This window comes from Mustela lutreola, chromosome 14, assembly GCF_030435805.1.
Source record: "Mustela lutreola isolate mMusLut2 chromosome 14, mMusLut2.pri, whole genome shotgun sequence".
NCBI classification, from domain to species: Eukaryota; Metazoa; Chordata; class Mammalia; order Carnivora; family Mustelidae; genus Mustela; species Mustela lutreola.
This window is the reverse complement of record NC_081303.1, coordinates 71,083,319-71,100,034: the sequence shown is the minus strand read 5'-3', so window position 1 is coordinate 71,100,034 and position 16,716 is coordinate 71,083,319. Positions and strand designations below refer to the sequence as shown.

Below are 16,716 nucleotides of genomic sequence, written 5' to 3'. Positions count from 1 at the left end.
CCCCAAACTGTACAATGTATGTTCAAGTCATTCACTGCAGCATTTTTTTAATAATAAAGATTGAAAACAATCTAAACACCCATCAACAAAGAAGGCAACTTCTATGAACTAAATCGTACAATGGTACACTATGCGGAGAAGTAGAAAAAAAAAAAACCAGAGAGAACCTAACATGTGATATAGAAAAATATCTTAAATGCAGTACATGATAAAACTAACAAGGTGCAGTCTTTTAGTGGTATGCGTCATGTATGTACAGCAGGGGAACGGGGAAGGACATATTTTTGTCTGTCTGCAGACACACAAGCCACTGGAGCATACAAGGATGCCAAGAGTGGCTCCCTATCTGGAGGAAGGTAACAGGAACTGGGCATTTGAGGAAAAGAGCGGAAAAAAGATGTCACAGAATAGTTTTTTACCTTTACTGAGTTTTGAACTACATGAATGAATATATTGTTTATTGAAAACATGAGTTTAAAATGAAAAAAAGTACAAACTCTCATCACAGGCACGGGATGTCAGTCTATCCAGTGTAGTCTTAGCACACGACAAGCAAACTACCGCAGTTGCCAAGGTAACGGTTGTAACATAACGTATTACTTATTAATCTTACACTTGTCTATTACTGTAAAACATCTAGAACAGAGACAAGTAGGAAAGGTGGGTGGCAGGTGTTCAGTCTGGCTCTAACTAGCAAAAGTGGGAAAGTACTGTCATCAGTCATGGAACAGGGGAGCTACTTGCTTTCTACATTCTCACAGTTTAATACATGAACGATAGGTGCTTTTTAAAAAAAAGACAAAGGGCATTTGTTACTTACAAAAGTAATGTAAATTACAAGTAACTCTAAGTAAGTAATTTTAATTGTATAATTACAAAAAAAACCTGTCTGCTTTGGTGAGGCAGCCACACGGAGCAGGAACATGAGGGTTTCCAGGAAACAAATGGGATCACAAAACTCTTAGAAACTTACTTTATTAAGGGGTGAGAAACAAAGCACTAGAACAATGGCTATAAAGAACAAATCAATAAAAAGTGACGTGCATTTCTGGAAAACAAGTTTCTCCCCAGACTTTAAGTTTCTGGGCATACAGAGGGTACTTGCCTATGAGTTTAAATGTCCGAGGAAAATGGGGGACGGCTAAGAGTTTGCTGTGACTGATCTCGTTTACCACATCCTGCTTCTTCCCCAAAGAAAATACAAAGACAGTGGGGAGGGAAGGAGAAGTACTAAAGGAATTCGGTAAGCAAATGTGCGCCACCGAGTTTCATTTGTTCCTTGAACGATCGAAGCGGGGAAGGAAGGCCAACAGCGACCACAACTGTAGTCGCCCTTGAGGAGAGGACAAATAGTCAAATGTGGACATTCTGATTAGCCACAGAAGAAGAGAAAGGGACACTGGTCTTAGGGCAGGAGACCTAAATGTCAATGATCTGAAGGGTAGTTGAGGAGGAGGAGCTGGAAAGACAGAGACTGATTCTCCGAAGGGGGCCTTAGCGGAACTGCAGAGGACTGATCCTTAAACCAATGACATCTTTGCCGATCTCTGTCACCTGTGGAAAAGGAAACAGAGGAAAAAAATTAGGGATTTGTGAGGGCAAAAAGCCCAGAAAGCTTACTCCCTCCACTCTTCAGGGCATACAGCAGGATTCGTTGTTAACATCTGTTACTGATCAGTAAACAGCAGTGGGAGAAGCTCCAGCTTTCTTCAGTATCACTGCCTCAAGGAGCTACAGGCAAATACAGGAGGAAAAAAGGACCCACATGCTTCTTTCCCTTTCCTCTTCTCTCAAAATCCTGGATGCATTTCTAGAAGACAGTACTTACTGTAGTGACCTTGCAGATTTGACCCTTGAACTCTGGGGAATAGCAGGCCCCGCTGAGCGGACATTTCTCCACTGGCTTTCCACGGTAGATGGGCCGATAGGACGCAGCACAGATGTCAAAAGGGTTGTGCATGTCGTAATTGAGCTGGTAGGCATCTGTGGGGTTCTTCTCACAGGCAGACAGAATTTTGCGGGTCTGAGGAAGGGAAGGAATATTTCATTCAAGAGGACTGAACGTTGCAAACCACAACTCAAATGATCTCAGCACCATGACTGAGGAGTTTCTTTGATTCAAGATGCAACCATCCTGAGTGAACACAGAGTGTGTCCTTCACACAGGACCTATGCGGAGGGTCACAATCACATTCCTGCTCTGTCAGGACTTCCCCTTCTCAATACCAAACTGGTTCCACGGACTGAGACCCATATTCCTTCACCAAGTCTAGGAATTATCAGGGTCAGGACTCAAGGGAGTAAGACTGGCTTCGACCGCCCGAGAGGAACGCTTCTAGGGAACGCAAGTAGGGGCACGTGTGTGTCGGGTTAGCGGTGGTGCTAACGGGTGGAAGGGCTTAGGCACAGAAGGCAGGAGGTACTCTAGGGAGCAGGTCGCTCTTACACCTGCAGCGCGGCTGAATGAGTTCGAAGTTCACTTTCCAGGGGCAGAAGGAGGCGCGCACGGCTGTTCCTCAGCGCTCTGCTTCAGAGGCCAGGGCCTGGGTCTTCTACTCCCTCCACATAAGAGACCCGATTGCTTCATGCTTAAAGGGTTGCCATCTACCTGCTGAGCCACCTCCGGCTTGGGCCCAAGTTCTAAGAGGCGTCGAGCAAAGGTGGCAGCTGTCTTAAAGTTCTTGAGCTTGAAAAAGAGGTTGAGGGCGGTCCGCAGCACCAGGATCATGTGCACCGGCTGCAGGTTCGAGTGGGTGAAGTAGGCTGCCATCTGGCGGACAGAAGGAGGGACACATGCCAGGCTGAGGCCGCACAGCTTCACAGATCAACAGATCATTTCGAGGCTGCTGCACATGCATTGAACACGACACCAAGCAAACAAACACGGGACTGACTACATGGCAGAGGGAGCCTTCTGCCCCCTGGGTGTGGAGGCCTGATGCAATGAAGAGGGGCAGAAAAATACATTCTCTCCTCACAGAAGTGGGCCCAAATCTCTTACTCCCCAGGCCGAAACCTGGGTTTAGAAGTCAAGAATTCCGACCTACTAGACGGGAGAGGGGAGGACACCTCTGTACGGCGCAGAAGCCCAGAGATCGTACCTCGCAGATGCGCTTCTGCTGTTCCAGAGTCTCTTTAGGCAGCTTCTTCCTCTCTATCTCCATGGACAGACCCACGATGTACTCACGGCAGATAGTGATGAGCTGCTGCGCCTGCAGAGGGGGCGAAGCAAGGTCAGGGTGCAGAGGCAAGGCTGTGGGTGAGCCCAGGACTAGAACAAGCGGCTGCGCCTCCTACCTCCGCGATCTCCTGTTTGTTGTCCACCACGAGAAGAGGCACACTGAGCAAAATGGAGCGGAACTTCTCCACAGCCTCCTCAAACTTGCCCACTGTGGTGAGCTGGTAGCAGAGCTGCAGCCGCTGGATGAGGTCATTCAGCTTCAGGCCCACGGCCGGCACGCCATTCTTCAGCCCTGCATCCTTCCTGCGAGCACGGAGAAGCAGGAAGAAGACAGGATAACCGGGACTCAACGGGGGAAACAGGAGGGGGAACCGCACACAGGTGTACAAACCCAGCCGCATGGAGCATCAAGCCGAAGTTCTCTTCCTACTAGGAAACCTCAGCTCTGAGGTTACCCATCCCCCAGGCGACCATCGGAAGTACCTACCCCAAGCTGGAAGAGAGCAGAAGTCAGGCGCAAGGGGCCTTACCAGTTGCGATTAGGATAGCCATACATGGAGGGCAGGCAGGGCAGGGCCTGGTAGGTGGTACGGCCACGGGCAAAGGTCTGTAGGAACAGCTGCTTGTAAGGGCCAAACTGGGTGACCCCCACTTGGTCGTGAAGAAGCTGGAATACAGGAGGAAAGCAACACAAAAACTGACCACTGAGAAACGAGCTGACCCTGGGCAAGGTGCTTATTAGCTGCTCCGCACTTGTTTCCTCATCTGTAAATTACACTTCGCTGCAGGACCACCACATTCAGTAACACCCATAAAGCATTTAGGACAGTGCCTGACACACCGTCAGGAAAGGTTTGTGGCTGTTGCATCTGTAGTTACTGTCAGCGTAATGCATGGTTCAGTGTTTCACACACCTGTTCGTGTGGGGTGCTGACTTCACTGATGCGAGTCCGAGAACAGACTATACATGGGGGAAGGTGGCTGGTGGGCTCTGCCTAAAGAGATTACTGAGCCAAATGGAAAGCAAGAGGAAGGCCTTATGAGGCAAGTTTCCTTAGGCCAGATGAGAGTTTCCAAGATAAAGGCACACCTCTGCCCTTGTGGGCAGGTTAATTTCCATTTGGTTAAGAGGAGTCGGCCACCTCCCTGAGGACCCTGAGCGAGGTCCTCAAGAGCCCACAAGAAGAGCCAGCGCTACTCTAAGACTTACCCGCATGGCTGTTTCAAAAGAGCCGGCCAGGATGTGATCGACTGGAAGCTGAGAGTTATTGCACCAGATCTACCAAGAAACAGAAAACCCAAGCCAAGTGACACTTTGCACTTTCTCCTCCCGAACTATTCCACTCTGCATCTTCAGCAGAAGAGCACAGTCTTCACGCATTAATGCAGTCCAGCCAGCTCAGAACCAGTCACGCCCACACGGCTGTGCTTCCCTGCGTACCTGAGTCGGGCTGGTTCCCTTGGTGGGGGGCACAAAGAACCCATCCTCAGCGCCCCCCGCGGCTCCAGGGGGTATATCCTAGGAGGAAAACACTCAGTCATTTTGTGAGCCGTTCAAGCACTTGCCCTGCTAAGTCTGAACACTGCCCTAGACGTCGTTCCCGGATTCCACTGGGGAGGCAGGGGGACGGTTGTGGGAGCAGACCTTCCAAACAGGAGCAGCTCCACCAGTAACAAAAACCAAAAGCTCCAATTCAGGCGACAAAGACTGCTGCCTTTTCACAAGCTGCTGTTGGCACAACCTGATTATCTCCTTTTTTCTTCCAAATGGAGACAGGCATCAGACCAGGAGGGTCCAGACCCCCTGCCTTCTGGGAACCTCAGGACAGGACGGGGGCGGTAGGGATGGCGGCCGGCACAGGGAGAAGCAGAGGGAGCCTTCTCAGGGCGAGAACCGCACGCACCAGCTCGGGAGGGAGCTCCAGGTCCTCTTCGACATCCCAGCCGCCTCCTTCCTCCTGTCCCTTGCCAAGACCATCGTCCCCCAGACCTTCTGCAGCCTCCACAAACCCGTCTGTAAGGAAAATCCAGCTCAGAGTGGATTTGCAGAGTGACACAATCTTAGCCCAAAGAAAGCATAATGCTAGGATCTTTGTGGGTCCCATGGTCTGGAACCCTGCAGGGCCGTCCCACAACCCAGCCCCCAGCCAGGCAACCATCCTGCCAGGACAGTCCGAGAAGCGCGCTCTTACCTTCGTCCAGCTGCAGCTCCGCATCCTCTCCCCAGCCCTCGGTGCCAACAGTGTCGATGTCAATGTCAGCAGCCAGTGCGCCGCCCTTGCCTGCACAGACAGAAGGAACGAAAGGAGCTCGGTGTAGTTGGCAAGTCTGAGATCTGCCCTTTCTGCAGGCAAACTGCAGCCTTGCAAAAGCAGGTGGCAAGGCTCTGTCCACTTCAAGTTCTTGTTTATTATTTATTGTTATAGTATATATGCTATGCTAACTTGCAATAGGTTTCACAGAGAGAGGGAATGAAAGAGAGACAGAAAGGCCTTCCTGCTACTAAAATCTGCCTCTTAAACCATTTTCTTAAAAGATTTGATCTATTTATTTTAAAGAGAGAGAGAGACGTGTGTGAGCTCGAGCAAGTAAGAGGGAGAGACAGAGGGTGAGAGAGCAGCAGACCCCCTCCTGAGCAGGGAGCCCAAGGTGGGGCTCGGTCCTGAGACTCCAGCAGCATAATCCAAGCCAAAGGCAGACACTCAACTGACTGAGCCACCCAGGCGCCCCTCTTAAACCATTGTTTACTTAGCAATTTTTAAGAGTTTCCTGCTGAGAGCTCTGCTAAGCTAGCACCACCACAGTGTGTACAGGGCATGGGGACAAAGGGTAAGAGAGAGATGGAGGAACGAGCAGGGCTGGGACCAAGATGCTCAGGGCTGTATCTGAGCTCTCAGCCAAGAAAAACAAGCCAGGAGACACAGCCAAGAAAACCGGAGCAGGGCACACGTCTGCATGCGGCCCTGGTGCCTTAAGACCGTACGTCATGAACAATGAAATACTGAGCGGGACTGTACATGTACACTTATGAAAAAAACCAAGGAAACACACCCAAATGTTCAGAGCGGTTGTCGAAGGCCCGGACTACGACACAACTTTCTTTTCTCCCCCTATTTTCCAAATTCTCATCATCTCATAATGCTTTTATTTAATTTTTAGTGAAGTTGGTTTTTTAGATTTTATTTATTTATTTGGCAGAGAGATAGAGAACACACATAGTCAGAGCAGCAAGCAGAGGGAGAAGCAGGCTCTCCACCAAGCAGGGAGCCTGATGCAGGACTTGATCCCAGGACCCTGGGATCATGACCTGAGCCGAAGGCAGCCACTTAACTGACTGAGCCACCCAGGCACCCTAATTTTTGAAAGCATGTACCATAGCTCCGACTGGCGTCTCCGTGCTCCATGACGCTCACGGAGAAGAAAGGATGAAGAAGCTGAGGGAACTCTGTGGGACAGCTCCTCACAAAACAAACAAACAACTAAACCACTACGGAGGGGCAGGCACTTACCCTTGCTGGCAATGGAGCCTTCAAAGAAGCCTTTGGACACAGTCAGCAAGGGCCAGTTGGTGTCCAACGGCATGATGGGTGCCGGGGGCTGGAGCAGCTTGGCATTAGGGTCAATGTCCGGGATCTGAAGGGTGGAAGGAGGGGAAAAGCCAAGAGCCGTCAGCAATCATGCAGGGAAGGTTACGGACCTCCTCTGATCTCCTCTGTGTCTCTGCCTCCCCTGGGAACCAGGCGGGAGAGGAACTTCTCTAGGTTGACACTGTCCCCAGATCTCGGAGTCCATCCTGTAACCAGACCCTCAGGTCAGCAAAGACTCACGGTCTCCTTCTCTGGGTCAAATGTCTCCTTCAGGCTCTCAGCCTCTTCATCTAAGCCATGAGTAGCAGCTGTGAGGTAGGCCAGTGACTCTGTAGAGGAAACACACCCCGTGGCAGACAGCCTCCCAGACGTCCCCCAGCATCCCTCCCCCGCCTCCCGAGATTCAAGGCTGTGCAAAATCCGCCCCCACACCCACACCTGCCGTGCGGAAGGGACTCGGTGACGCACTTCTAATGAACGAGACATGGCAGATGTGACGGGCTGTCACTTCTGAGATTAGGATACAAAGACCGTGGCCTCCACTTGGAGGCCATCGCCTGCTCTGAGGGAGCCCAGCTGCCACGCTGTGAGGTGCCCTGAAGAGACACCCACATAAAACGGACACTGCCCAGCCAGCAGCCCACAAGGCCCTGAGCACCGCCGGCAGCCCTGCAGAGCGTGGGAGAGCCTCCCCCACTCATGCCTTGAGACCGCTGCAGTCTTGGCCGACGCCCTGACCGCAGACTCCGGAGAGACACTGAGCCAGAGGCACTCAGCTAAGCCGGGCTGCAAACACAGCAGTAAGCAACGAATACAGCTGCTTATCCTTAAATTCTCTCATCAGTGCTGACAAGAATCTTGGAATCTTCCCCGACTCTCCTCCCGTCACACATCCAGCCCTTCAATAAGTCACGACTCCACCCTCACAACACACAGCAAGTCTGACCCCGTTACTGTTTAGCTCCTCCGCCCAAGCCACGCCTCTCACCTTTCTTGTTTCCTAGCGTACCTCAAATGCTAGTACTGTGCTTGGTACACAGTGGGCCCTCAGAAAATGCCCCTGAGGGGCGCCTGGGTGGCTCAGTGGGTTAAAGCCTCTGCTTTCGGCTCAGGTCATGATCCCAGGGTCCTGGGATCGAGCCCCGTGTCGGGCTCTCTGCTCAGCGGGGAGCCTGCTTCCTCCTCTCTCTCTGCCTGCCTCTCTGCCTACTTGTGATCTCTGTCAAATAAATAAATAAAATCTTAAAAAAAATAAAAAAGGAAATACCCTTGAATATATAAACAAATCAATAAGTAAATGAGTGAAACCTGCTGGCTTGAAGTGAAAGACTAAAACTCTAATGGCATCGGACCAAGTGTATTTACTAGGGTCTCTGCTTCAGGATGCGCTACGACTGCCTGGCTCCTCCGTGACTATTTAAACGGTCTTCCTCGGAGTGCTCGGCCAGACCGAATACTCTGGCTGTACCCGCACCGGGCTCTGGAGAACGTTTTCTGAGCATGACGGGCATGCTGTCTCCTCTGGAGAAGTACACAACAAAGGGAAATACCTCACCCCTGGGTAATTTGCCACCCAGAGAAAATACTGTCCAAGCCCCAAGAGAGCCAGGGAGTTCCGCCCACTCACTTACTCTGCCCGCAGTTCTTCAGGATCCGGACCCGCTCGGACACGTCGCCCAGGTAGAGGGCATTCTGATAATGGCCACTCATGTCCTTCCGGATCTCAGCTGTGGAAGTCGGTAAGAGACACCGAGTTAGGTCTTTTCTTGTAAGTTCCCGCTCTCTTCTGTTTGCTTTCCTTCCCCGCCAAGGACGGCTCTTCCCATCCTTGGTTTCCGGGAACTCACCAATCTTCATCATCTTGCGAAGCTTCTCTAGGTTGCCAGTGATAAGGTACAAGAAAGAAAGTCTGTCGAAGTTTTTGGTGCGCTGATAACACATTTCCACAATCTGGTGGTTCCCTTGTAGCAAGGCTACTTCTCCCAGCTTCTCCCAGCAGTTCTTGTCATCCAGCGCTTTGGCTGCTTCCAGAGCAATCTAAAGAGTCCCCAGGGTCAGAGTTAACAGGTTGGCAGACACTGTGACTCAAAACCGGGGACTTCAGTCGAAGTATCCGCCTCCACAGAAATCTCCCACAGACTCCACACTTGTAATCACCGCTAGCATTTGTCTAATTCTACTGAAAATCCTATCACCAGAGTCCCTTTCGTTCCATGGAAACAATCATATCACACTCTCCTCCTCCTCAGAAATTCACTTTTATGGTGCGCCTGGGTGGCTCAGTGAGTTAAAGCCTCTGCCTTCGGCTCCGGTCATGATCCCAGGTCCTGGGATTGAGCCCCAAGTCGGGCTCTCTGCTCAGCGGGGAGCCTGCTTCCTCCTCCTCTCTTTCTGCCTGCCTCTCTGCCTGCTTGTGATCTCTGTCAAATAAATAAAATCTTAAAAAAAAAATTCACTTTTATGACAAAATCATCTCCGACCATTTGCTGACTCTGTAGGGCCAATTCTTACTTAGCTACCTTTCCTGCTACTTGCTAAGTCTGATGATCTTCAGGGGCTTTAGGAAAGACAAAAGAAATAACAAAAGAAAGAAGTTCAGAACTAGAAAGTCAATTCACCTAAGCCCTCTACCCATTTAAAAATAATGCCTGTACCCTGTAGGTCCCAGTATCTTTTAAGATTTGATTTAATTTTTAAGTAGGCTCCACACCCAGTGGAGGGGCTTGAACGCACGACCCTGAGATCCAGACCTGAGCTGAGATCAAGAGTTAGAGGCTGACCGAGCCGGCAGGCACCCCTTTAGGTCCCAACATTTCACAAGTGCTTCTTCATCTAAGCAGCCAATCAGCAAGTAAAAGGTGAAGTAAATAATGAGACTTTTCAGATTCCATGTGATGCTGCTCCAATTCTAGAAGTTAATGAATCCAGAATGACCGAGAGTGACAACAGTAGCAATGCTACGGCAGAAGCAGGGACAGGAAGTAGCAGAGATGGGCAAACAGCAATAGGAAGATAGTTCTATCTCACAGCTAGAAAAATCTCTAATTCCATCATACTCGCTGAAGAAGCAAGCCCAGAATGACGTCCTCGCAATGCGACCTTAACCCTCTCACCTTCTCTGCAATGACACGGGGCTCATGACCACGTCTCCCTCACCTCAATGTTTCCGCACTCAAGTGCCAGACTAAAGCGAGTCTTCTCGTCCTTGACGAAATGCAGTGCCACTTCCGGGTAGCCCTTCTTCTGGAGGTAAGCGATGATGGACTGGCCGACTAGCTTGGCGTTCCTCACCATGTGCAACACCTAGACATTCGGGGTGGGGGCGGGCAGGACAGAGAGGTCACTTGGAGGGAAAAACAAGCGCTGGCCCACCTACATCCCTACTGTGCATTCTCGTTTCATACCTCGTCGTATTTTCTGTTGATCAAAGCCAGTTTGAACTTGAACTCTGTGGGATCAATGGTGAGCACCCGCGGACGACACTCCCGGTCCAGGCAATACACGTTGTTGCCCTTGACCCGCGTGACATAGATGGGTAAATCCAGAGTCCGGATGATCCCGTAGTCCCTGCAAACGGAGGAGTCAGGAGGCACCACTTTCAACCAGTGAGGAGGGGGGAACCAGGCCTGTGAGGACCTGGAACAGGCTTAGGACACAGCCTTTTCTCTTCTCACTGCTATTTGGCCAAGGGCCGTCTGCACAATGGTACAGATGGGAAGCGACTCAAAAGAGAGCAGAACTAAATGCCACACTACTTCTTCTGTACGAAGCAGGAAAACACAGGGCACATGGTATGATCTTTCCTCATAAGCTACGACTCTGAGAGCCAACACACGTGGCTACAGGAACCAGGCCTGCGCGTTAAATCTTAAGTTCTGCTATACAGGCATTGGGCCAGGTAAACCCTTCCCTGCAGCTACAGGTAAAAGGAGAGCAGGAGATGCAAAGTTCTGACGCACACAGAGATGACAAAAAGCAAAAATTAGTTTGAACTGAATGAAAACTAAAAATTTAGAACTTCTGGGCACAGCTGACACAATACTTGATGGGTAGTCCAGGATGCTAAGTGCACACACTGTATTAGAAGAAACACTGAAAACTACTGAGTTCTATGTACATATATTAGAAAATTAATAAATCTAAAAAACAAAAATGTAGTAAAAATTAATAAGCAGCCAACTCAAAAATGTTGCCCTTTTAAAAGCTAAATCAAAGAACATACTTAGAGAAAAAATGAAGTCAATCATAAAATTAAGAAACAGAAAACAAAAATATAACACAGGAGTTCATCAGTCAATAAAGGCAAAAGCTAAATAAAACGGAGAAGCCTCTCATGAAGCTAACAAGGACAAAACCGACCGAACTGCAGGAAGAGGAACGGAAAAGGGGCTGCTACAGGGGCTAGCTCCCGCAGGATGGGGGCAGGCATGAACTTTTTTTAAACGATCAAATGCCAAGAAAAGTAAAATTTACCAAACTGACTAAAAGAAATAGAAAATCCCTACAGTCCCATAACTGTTACACAAGATAAACTGAATCATAAAAAAAATCCTTCTCTAAAAGAAAGCCTCATGCCTGGATGACTTCACCAGCAAATTATACCCAACATTTCAGGAAGAATTAAACCGAATCTTATTACAAATTCATTGAGAGAACAGAGGAAGGTGTATTACTTTCCTCAACACCAAAAACATGACAAGGACAGAAAGAAAAAGAAAGTCATTGGCCAATCTCACTTACACACAAATGCAAAAATCCTAAGCAAAATACTAGCAAACTGAAACTAGCAATATCAGAAACGGGTAAAATACCAAGTTAGATCTGTAACAGGAATACAATGTTGGTCTAACATTTTTTTTTAAATTTTATTTATTTATATGACAGAGGGAGAGAGACAGACAGACCGACCCCACACATACGCACGCACACAAGCAGAGGAAGTGGGAGAGGGAGAAACAGGTTCCCCATTGAGCAGGCGGCCTGATGTGGGGCTCAATCCCAGGACTCTAGGATCACGACCCAAGCCAAAGGCAGATGCTCAACTGACTAAGCCACTCAGATGCCCACTGGGCTAACATTTTTTAAGAACCAATTTAATTCACCAATCAATAAAAAGAGAAAATCCTACGATTACCTCAGTATATGCAGGAAAAGTATCTAATAAAATTTAATATTCATCTGAAATACAGCAAGGAAATTCTTTAATAAATAAAAGCTATCTCTAATGAAGTCTATGACAAGCTTCCATAATGCCAATACACTGAAAGCTTGATCTTTTTCTTAAAGATTTTATTTATTCACTTACTTAAGAGTGAGAAGGAGAAAGAGTGAGTGCAAGCAGGGGAGGGGCAGAGGGAATCTTAAGCAGAATCGCAAGAAACTTCACACTGAGTGTGGAGCCCAATGTGGGCTCAATCTCACAACCCCAAGGTCACGACCCAAGCTGAAACCACGAGTCAGATGCTTAACCAACTGAGCCACCCAGGCGCCCCAAAGCTCATTCTTTAAATTGGAACAAGACAAAAAGGTTGCTATCACCTGTTTATTCAACACTATGCTGGGGACCCTGGTCAGTGCAAGAAAAACACATGAAAATAAAAGTACTGGAAAAGAAGAAACAAACCATCATTACCCACAGATGCTATGGTAGTTTATGGGGAAGGGGGGGGGGAAAAGACAAATTACTACAAATAATATAAATCTAGCAAGGACTCTGAGATAAAATCAATTTAAAAACTGCATTTCTAAATATCATAAAAAATAAGAAAATTAAATTTTTAAATGGATACTATCCACTTACAAATTGCATTGAAAACGACCAAGGGCCTAAGAATAAGGAAAAGCAAGATCTCTATAAAGAAAATTATAAACTTTACCGAAAGAGGTTTTAGAACATCTAAATAAATGAAGAGTCACTACATCATGTTCACAGATCAGGAAATTTAATATTGCAAAGATGTCAGTTAGGCCCCAAATGACAAACAGATCCAATGCAATCCCACCCAAAACAGCAACAGTGTTTTGTTTGTTCGTTTTATTTTGCATGGAATTTCACAAGTTCGTTTTTCTTTTTTATTTATTTAAGAAAGAGAGTGAGAGAGACAGCACAAGCAGGCAGAGGGGCAGAGAGCAAAGCAGGCTCCCCACTGAGCAGGGAGCCCCGTGCGGGACTCGATTCCAGAACCCCGGGACCATGACCTGAGTCAAAGGCAGATGCTTAACCCTCTGAGCCACCCAGATGCCCAGCTGATTCTAACATACTTTTTCGAGGCAAAAAAAATTTGAAAATTTTCCTTTTCAAGGCAAAAGTAATTAGAAAATAGCCTAATAACTTAAAAAATTAAAGTGGGAAGGATTTGAGGATGCTTTAGCAGATGCGGAAACTCCTAGAGCTGGAATATTTTAAGACAGAATGAGATCAGAGATCAACACACCTATCACAGGAAATAGGTCCTTGCATTTTTGGAAACATGATTCATATGTGACAAAGACGACACTGCAGAATGAGGGGGGTAGAGACCGATCTTTCCAGTAAATGACACTGGCACCACCGAGTGGCCGTAAGGAAAACTGAGAGGCTGAGCTCCCTGTACCCCATAACACACACAAACACTAACTTCAGGTGGTCCACAGTCCTACGTATGGAAAACAGGACTCTGAAGTTCCTGTAAGAGACTATGAAATGGTGCCTTTATAACCTTGGAGTCGATTGAGATTTCTTAAAGATACCAAACCCAACACCCATAAAAGGTTTAAGATTCATAAATTCAACTATATTAAGAATACCTGTTCATTAAAGAGTATCATGAAGAGAATCAGAAGACAAGCTAGAGAAGGGAAGAGACATTAAGATTTGCAACACGTAGCCCTGACAAAGGATGCACATGCAAATATACGAAGAGCTCCTAAAATTACAAAGATAACTCATTTAAAAAATGGATAAAAGGCCTGAATGGAACTCATAGAAGAGGAAACCCCAGTGGATGGTCAACTGAGAAGTTGCTTAATCATTAGGAATCAGAGAGCAGCAAAGGCAAATGACAACGCAATGCCACTGCACACCCACCAGACAGACAGAGATAAGTCTGGCAAAGGCAAGTGCTGGCCAGGATGACCAGCAGGGAAGCTTTGCTACCACACTGGTGGTCGTGCAAATCGGTACAGCCACCCGGGAGAGCAGTCTGACATTACCTAGTAACCGTGAAGATACACAAACTCTATGATCCAAAAATTTGGCTCTGGGTCACACTCTAGAGAAACGTTACGTGCATTTGCACCAGAACACATGTAGAAGAACGTCTAGAGAACACTGTTCATCACGGTAACCAAATCCTAGAAACCACTCAAATATCCCTCTACAGTAGAACTGGAAAACCGTGGCATAGTCATATTACACACCAATGAAGATAAATAAATTATAGCTACAACACAGAGGCAGCTTAGAAACAAAATATTGAGCAAAATAAGCAAAACATGAGACAATATGTTCAGTATGATTTACATAAGTTCAAAACCAGGCAAAATTAAAACATACTATTTTAAGACACACACTGGGCAGTAAAATTACAAAGCACAGCTAGGACGGAATGTCTGTAGAAATCCGAATAGTGTGATCTCTGCATGGGAAGTGAAGGTGGTTGTGACCATAGCCAAGCACTGCTCTAGCCCCTGACCTGGGTGGCAGGGACACAGATGTCCACGATGTGACAATCTGCTCTCCTCTCTACATGGACTCTGTGCATGTTTCTTTACTTGAGTCATGTGTCCTGATTTTGTAAAGGGTTGAAAAAGAATGCTGAGATGTGCCTAGCACGTATGTGCCCAACAAAGATTTCCCACGAAGAAAGTTCAAGGAAGACTCAGTGACATCCCTTGAGACAGGACAGTGATTTCAAGAGCTACCTTCTCCCACTCTGGGCGTCAGATAACTCACTTACCCAGTGGTGACGGCATATTTGATGTGGTTGCTTGTGGTATAGATGAAGACCCCACTCTCATCCCAGGCCCCACTCTTGACGCGAATGTTCTCATGAATGTTACACAGAGCCTCCAGTTTGCGGTTACAGATGACAATGGCTGTAAGAGGCAAAGGACATGAGTGCTCTGCTGGACAGGGTGAGTGCAGCAGACTGGCAGGGGTGGGAGGGAGGGGCTGGTCTCTAAATCAGGGCGGATATAATTTAGACCTACCATGTTTGGCCAGTAGTGCTACGTGGGACATGTCTGCTGACCAGATAACATATTTCACCTTAGAAATCTTCACCGAAGCCAGAGTCCTGGGACAGAGAAAGGCGAACATGAGGGGACCTGACTCCCTCGTCCCAGGTAAAGACCGACCTCCTTTTCATCTCCAAATTATCAAAAGCCCCAGTTTTTTTAATAACACCAAATAAACGCTCTGCACTGTAGTTGAGCGACTGAAACACGTTGGCTCACAGCGTACTCTCTCTCCTCCCTCAACTCCCTGCCCCCACTCGCACGTGTTGTGAGGGACTCGCGTATGTCTGATCTCACCAGAGGACGCGAAGCTCCTCTCATCACAAGAACCGTGCTGGTCATCCCTCCGTGCCCACACTTCCAAGTGCCAGAAGCATTCCTCACTCGGGGAAGTGCTCCAAAAACCGGTAAGTAAGCCCCTCCTTGAAATGCCAGTATGGAGAGGATGGAAAGTGACCCCAGAGGGCAAAGTGGCGGGAAAGAGTCCTGAAGTTCCAGCACAAAAGTGGCCACGCCTGAGGCAAACTCACTGGGAGAAAAGTTCCCACTGCAGAGGCCCACTCTCACCCACTACGAGCCTGTCTACTTTGGGGCAGCTGACATGTTACCGCTTCTGCTGAACGTCAAAGAGCGTGATAGATTCGGCATCTCGAAGCAGGAGGTTGCCTGTGCCGGCATAGAAGATCTCCTCGCAGTTGGGCACCTGTACCTTTTTGGTGATCTCATTCTTCAGATTCTTGATCAGAAGCTGAAATAATGACCACAGGTGGGGTGATCAGAAATGGGTGTTCGTTGGGGCGCCTGGGTGGCTCAGTGGGTTAAGCCTTTGCCTTCAGCTCTGGTCATGGTCCCAGGGTCCTGGGATCAAGCCCCGTGTCAGGCTCTCTGCTCCACAGGGAGCCTGTTTCCCCCCTCTCTCTCTGCCTGCCTCTCTGCCTACTTGTGATCTCTCTCTCTGTCAAATAAATAAATAAAATATTTTAAAAAAAGAAAAAAAGAAAGAAAGAAATGGGTGTTCGCGGACAGTTGACCATGTGCCTCAGGCAAGAGTTCCTTAGCTCCCAGAAATCAAATCTGGGTTGTTCATGTCCAAGCCAGCTACCCCTCCAGGCAGCCCCCTCTAAGCCTGACCCTCTCCAGGGGCTTTGAAAGCTTTTGTTTTTTTCCCCCAACCGAAACATCCTGAGAAATCCAACTAAAGTGTGAAGTCCTCCCTCAACCAAAGGAAACTTCTGGGGCTTAAATTTTTGTCACGTATTTTCTTGAGCTTTGTCTGTCTTACATTCTTCGTACCAGCGGGGGTGGGGGGAGGATGTACTCCTCGTGCAGTCCACCGATTTCAAATTTGGTGTTTTTTGGCTTCTGTATTGTCAAGAGTGGCATGAGGCTGGTTCTCAAGCTCAGACCCACAGGGGTCATCAATCCAATCAAGTCAATTTTCAGGTTTCTTTGCTTCCCAAGGGGCCTGGGGTATCTATCTGCTCCATGATCACAATTCCCCAGGCAGTGAGCAGAGAGAAACCCGCTCTTTCTTTGCACAGTACAGAAACCACTGCAGCGACAATGCCCAAATCAGTTTCCCCTTTTAGGCTTCACTCACCGAATGCATCCGATCTAGGACAGCAAACCGATTTCTAGCAACCCAAACGGCTGTCAGGCCTGAGGATCGTTTCCCTTCTGGAGCTGAGAACAAAAGCAAAGGGCGGGAGCGTGTGGTGAGCCCCTGGCAGG

At 48.1% G+C, this 16,716-nt stretch overlaps 1 protein-coding gene across 1 annotated transcript in view; it reads right to left on the bottom strand.

Moving 5' to 3' along the window:
• Positions 1–959: 959 nt before the first annotated feature.
• Positions 960–16,716, bottom strand: part of COPA (COPI coat complex subunit alpha) — a 45,192-nt gene continuing 29,435 nt past the window's right edge. The window contains exons 14-33 of the mRNA XM_059145481.1: positions 16,586–16,668; positions 15,594–15,733; positions 14,959–15,044; positions 14,706–14,844; positions 10,173–10,335; positions 9,925–10,071; positions 8,616–8,805; positions 8,400–8,495; positions 7,009–7,097; positions 6,691–6,814; positions 5,374–5,463; positions 5,086–5,195; positions 4,623–4,700; positions 4,392–4,460; positions 3,712–3,848; positions 3,298–3,484; positions 3,102–3,212; positions 2,609–2,770; positions 1,829–2,023; positions 960–1,554 (exon numbers count right to left, since the gene is read on the bottom strand). Of these exons, the coding sequence (XP_059001464.1) occupies positions 1,495–1,554; positions 1,829–2,023; positions 2,609–2,770; positions 3,102–3,212; positions 3,298–3,484; positions 3,712–3,848; positions 4,392–4,460; positions 4,623–4,700; positions 5,086–5,195; positions 5,374–5,463; positions 6,691–6,814; positions 7,009–7,097; positions 8,400–8,495; positions 8,616–8,805; positions 9,925–10,071; positions 10,173–10,335; positions 14,706–14,844; positions 14,959–15,044; positions 15,594–15,733; positions 16,586–16,668 (2,456 nt within the window). The 3' untranslated portion in view covers positions 960–1,494. The remainder of the gene's footprint in view (positions 1,555–1,828; positions 2,024–2,608; positions 2,771–3,101; positions 3,213–3,297; positions 3,485–3,711; positions 3,849–4,391; positions 4,461–4,622; positions 4,701–5,085; positions 5,196–5,373; positions 5,464–6,690; positions 6,815–7,008; positions 7,098–8,399; positions 8,496–8,615; positions 8,806–9,924; positions 10,072–10,172; positions 10,336–14,705; positions 14,845–14,958; positions 15,045–15,593; positions 15,734–16,585; positions 16,669–16,716) is intronic.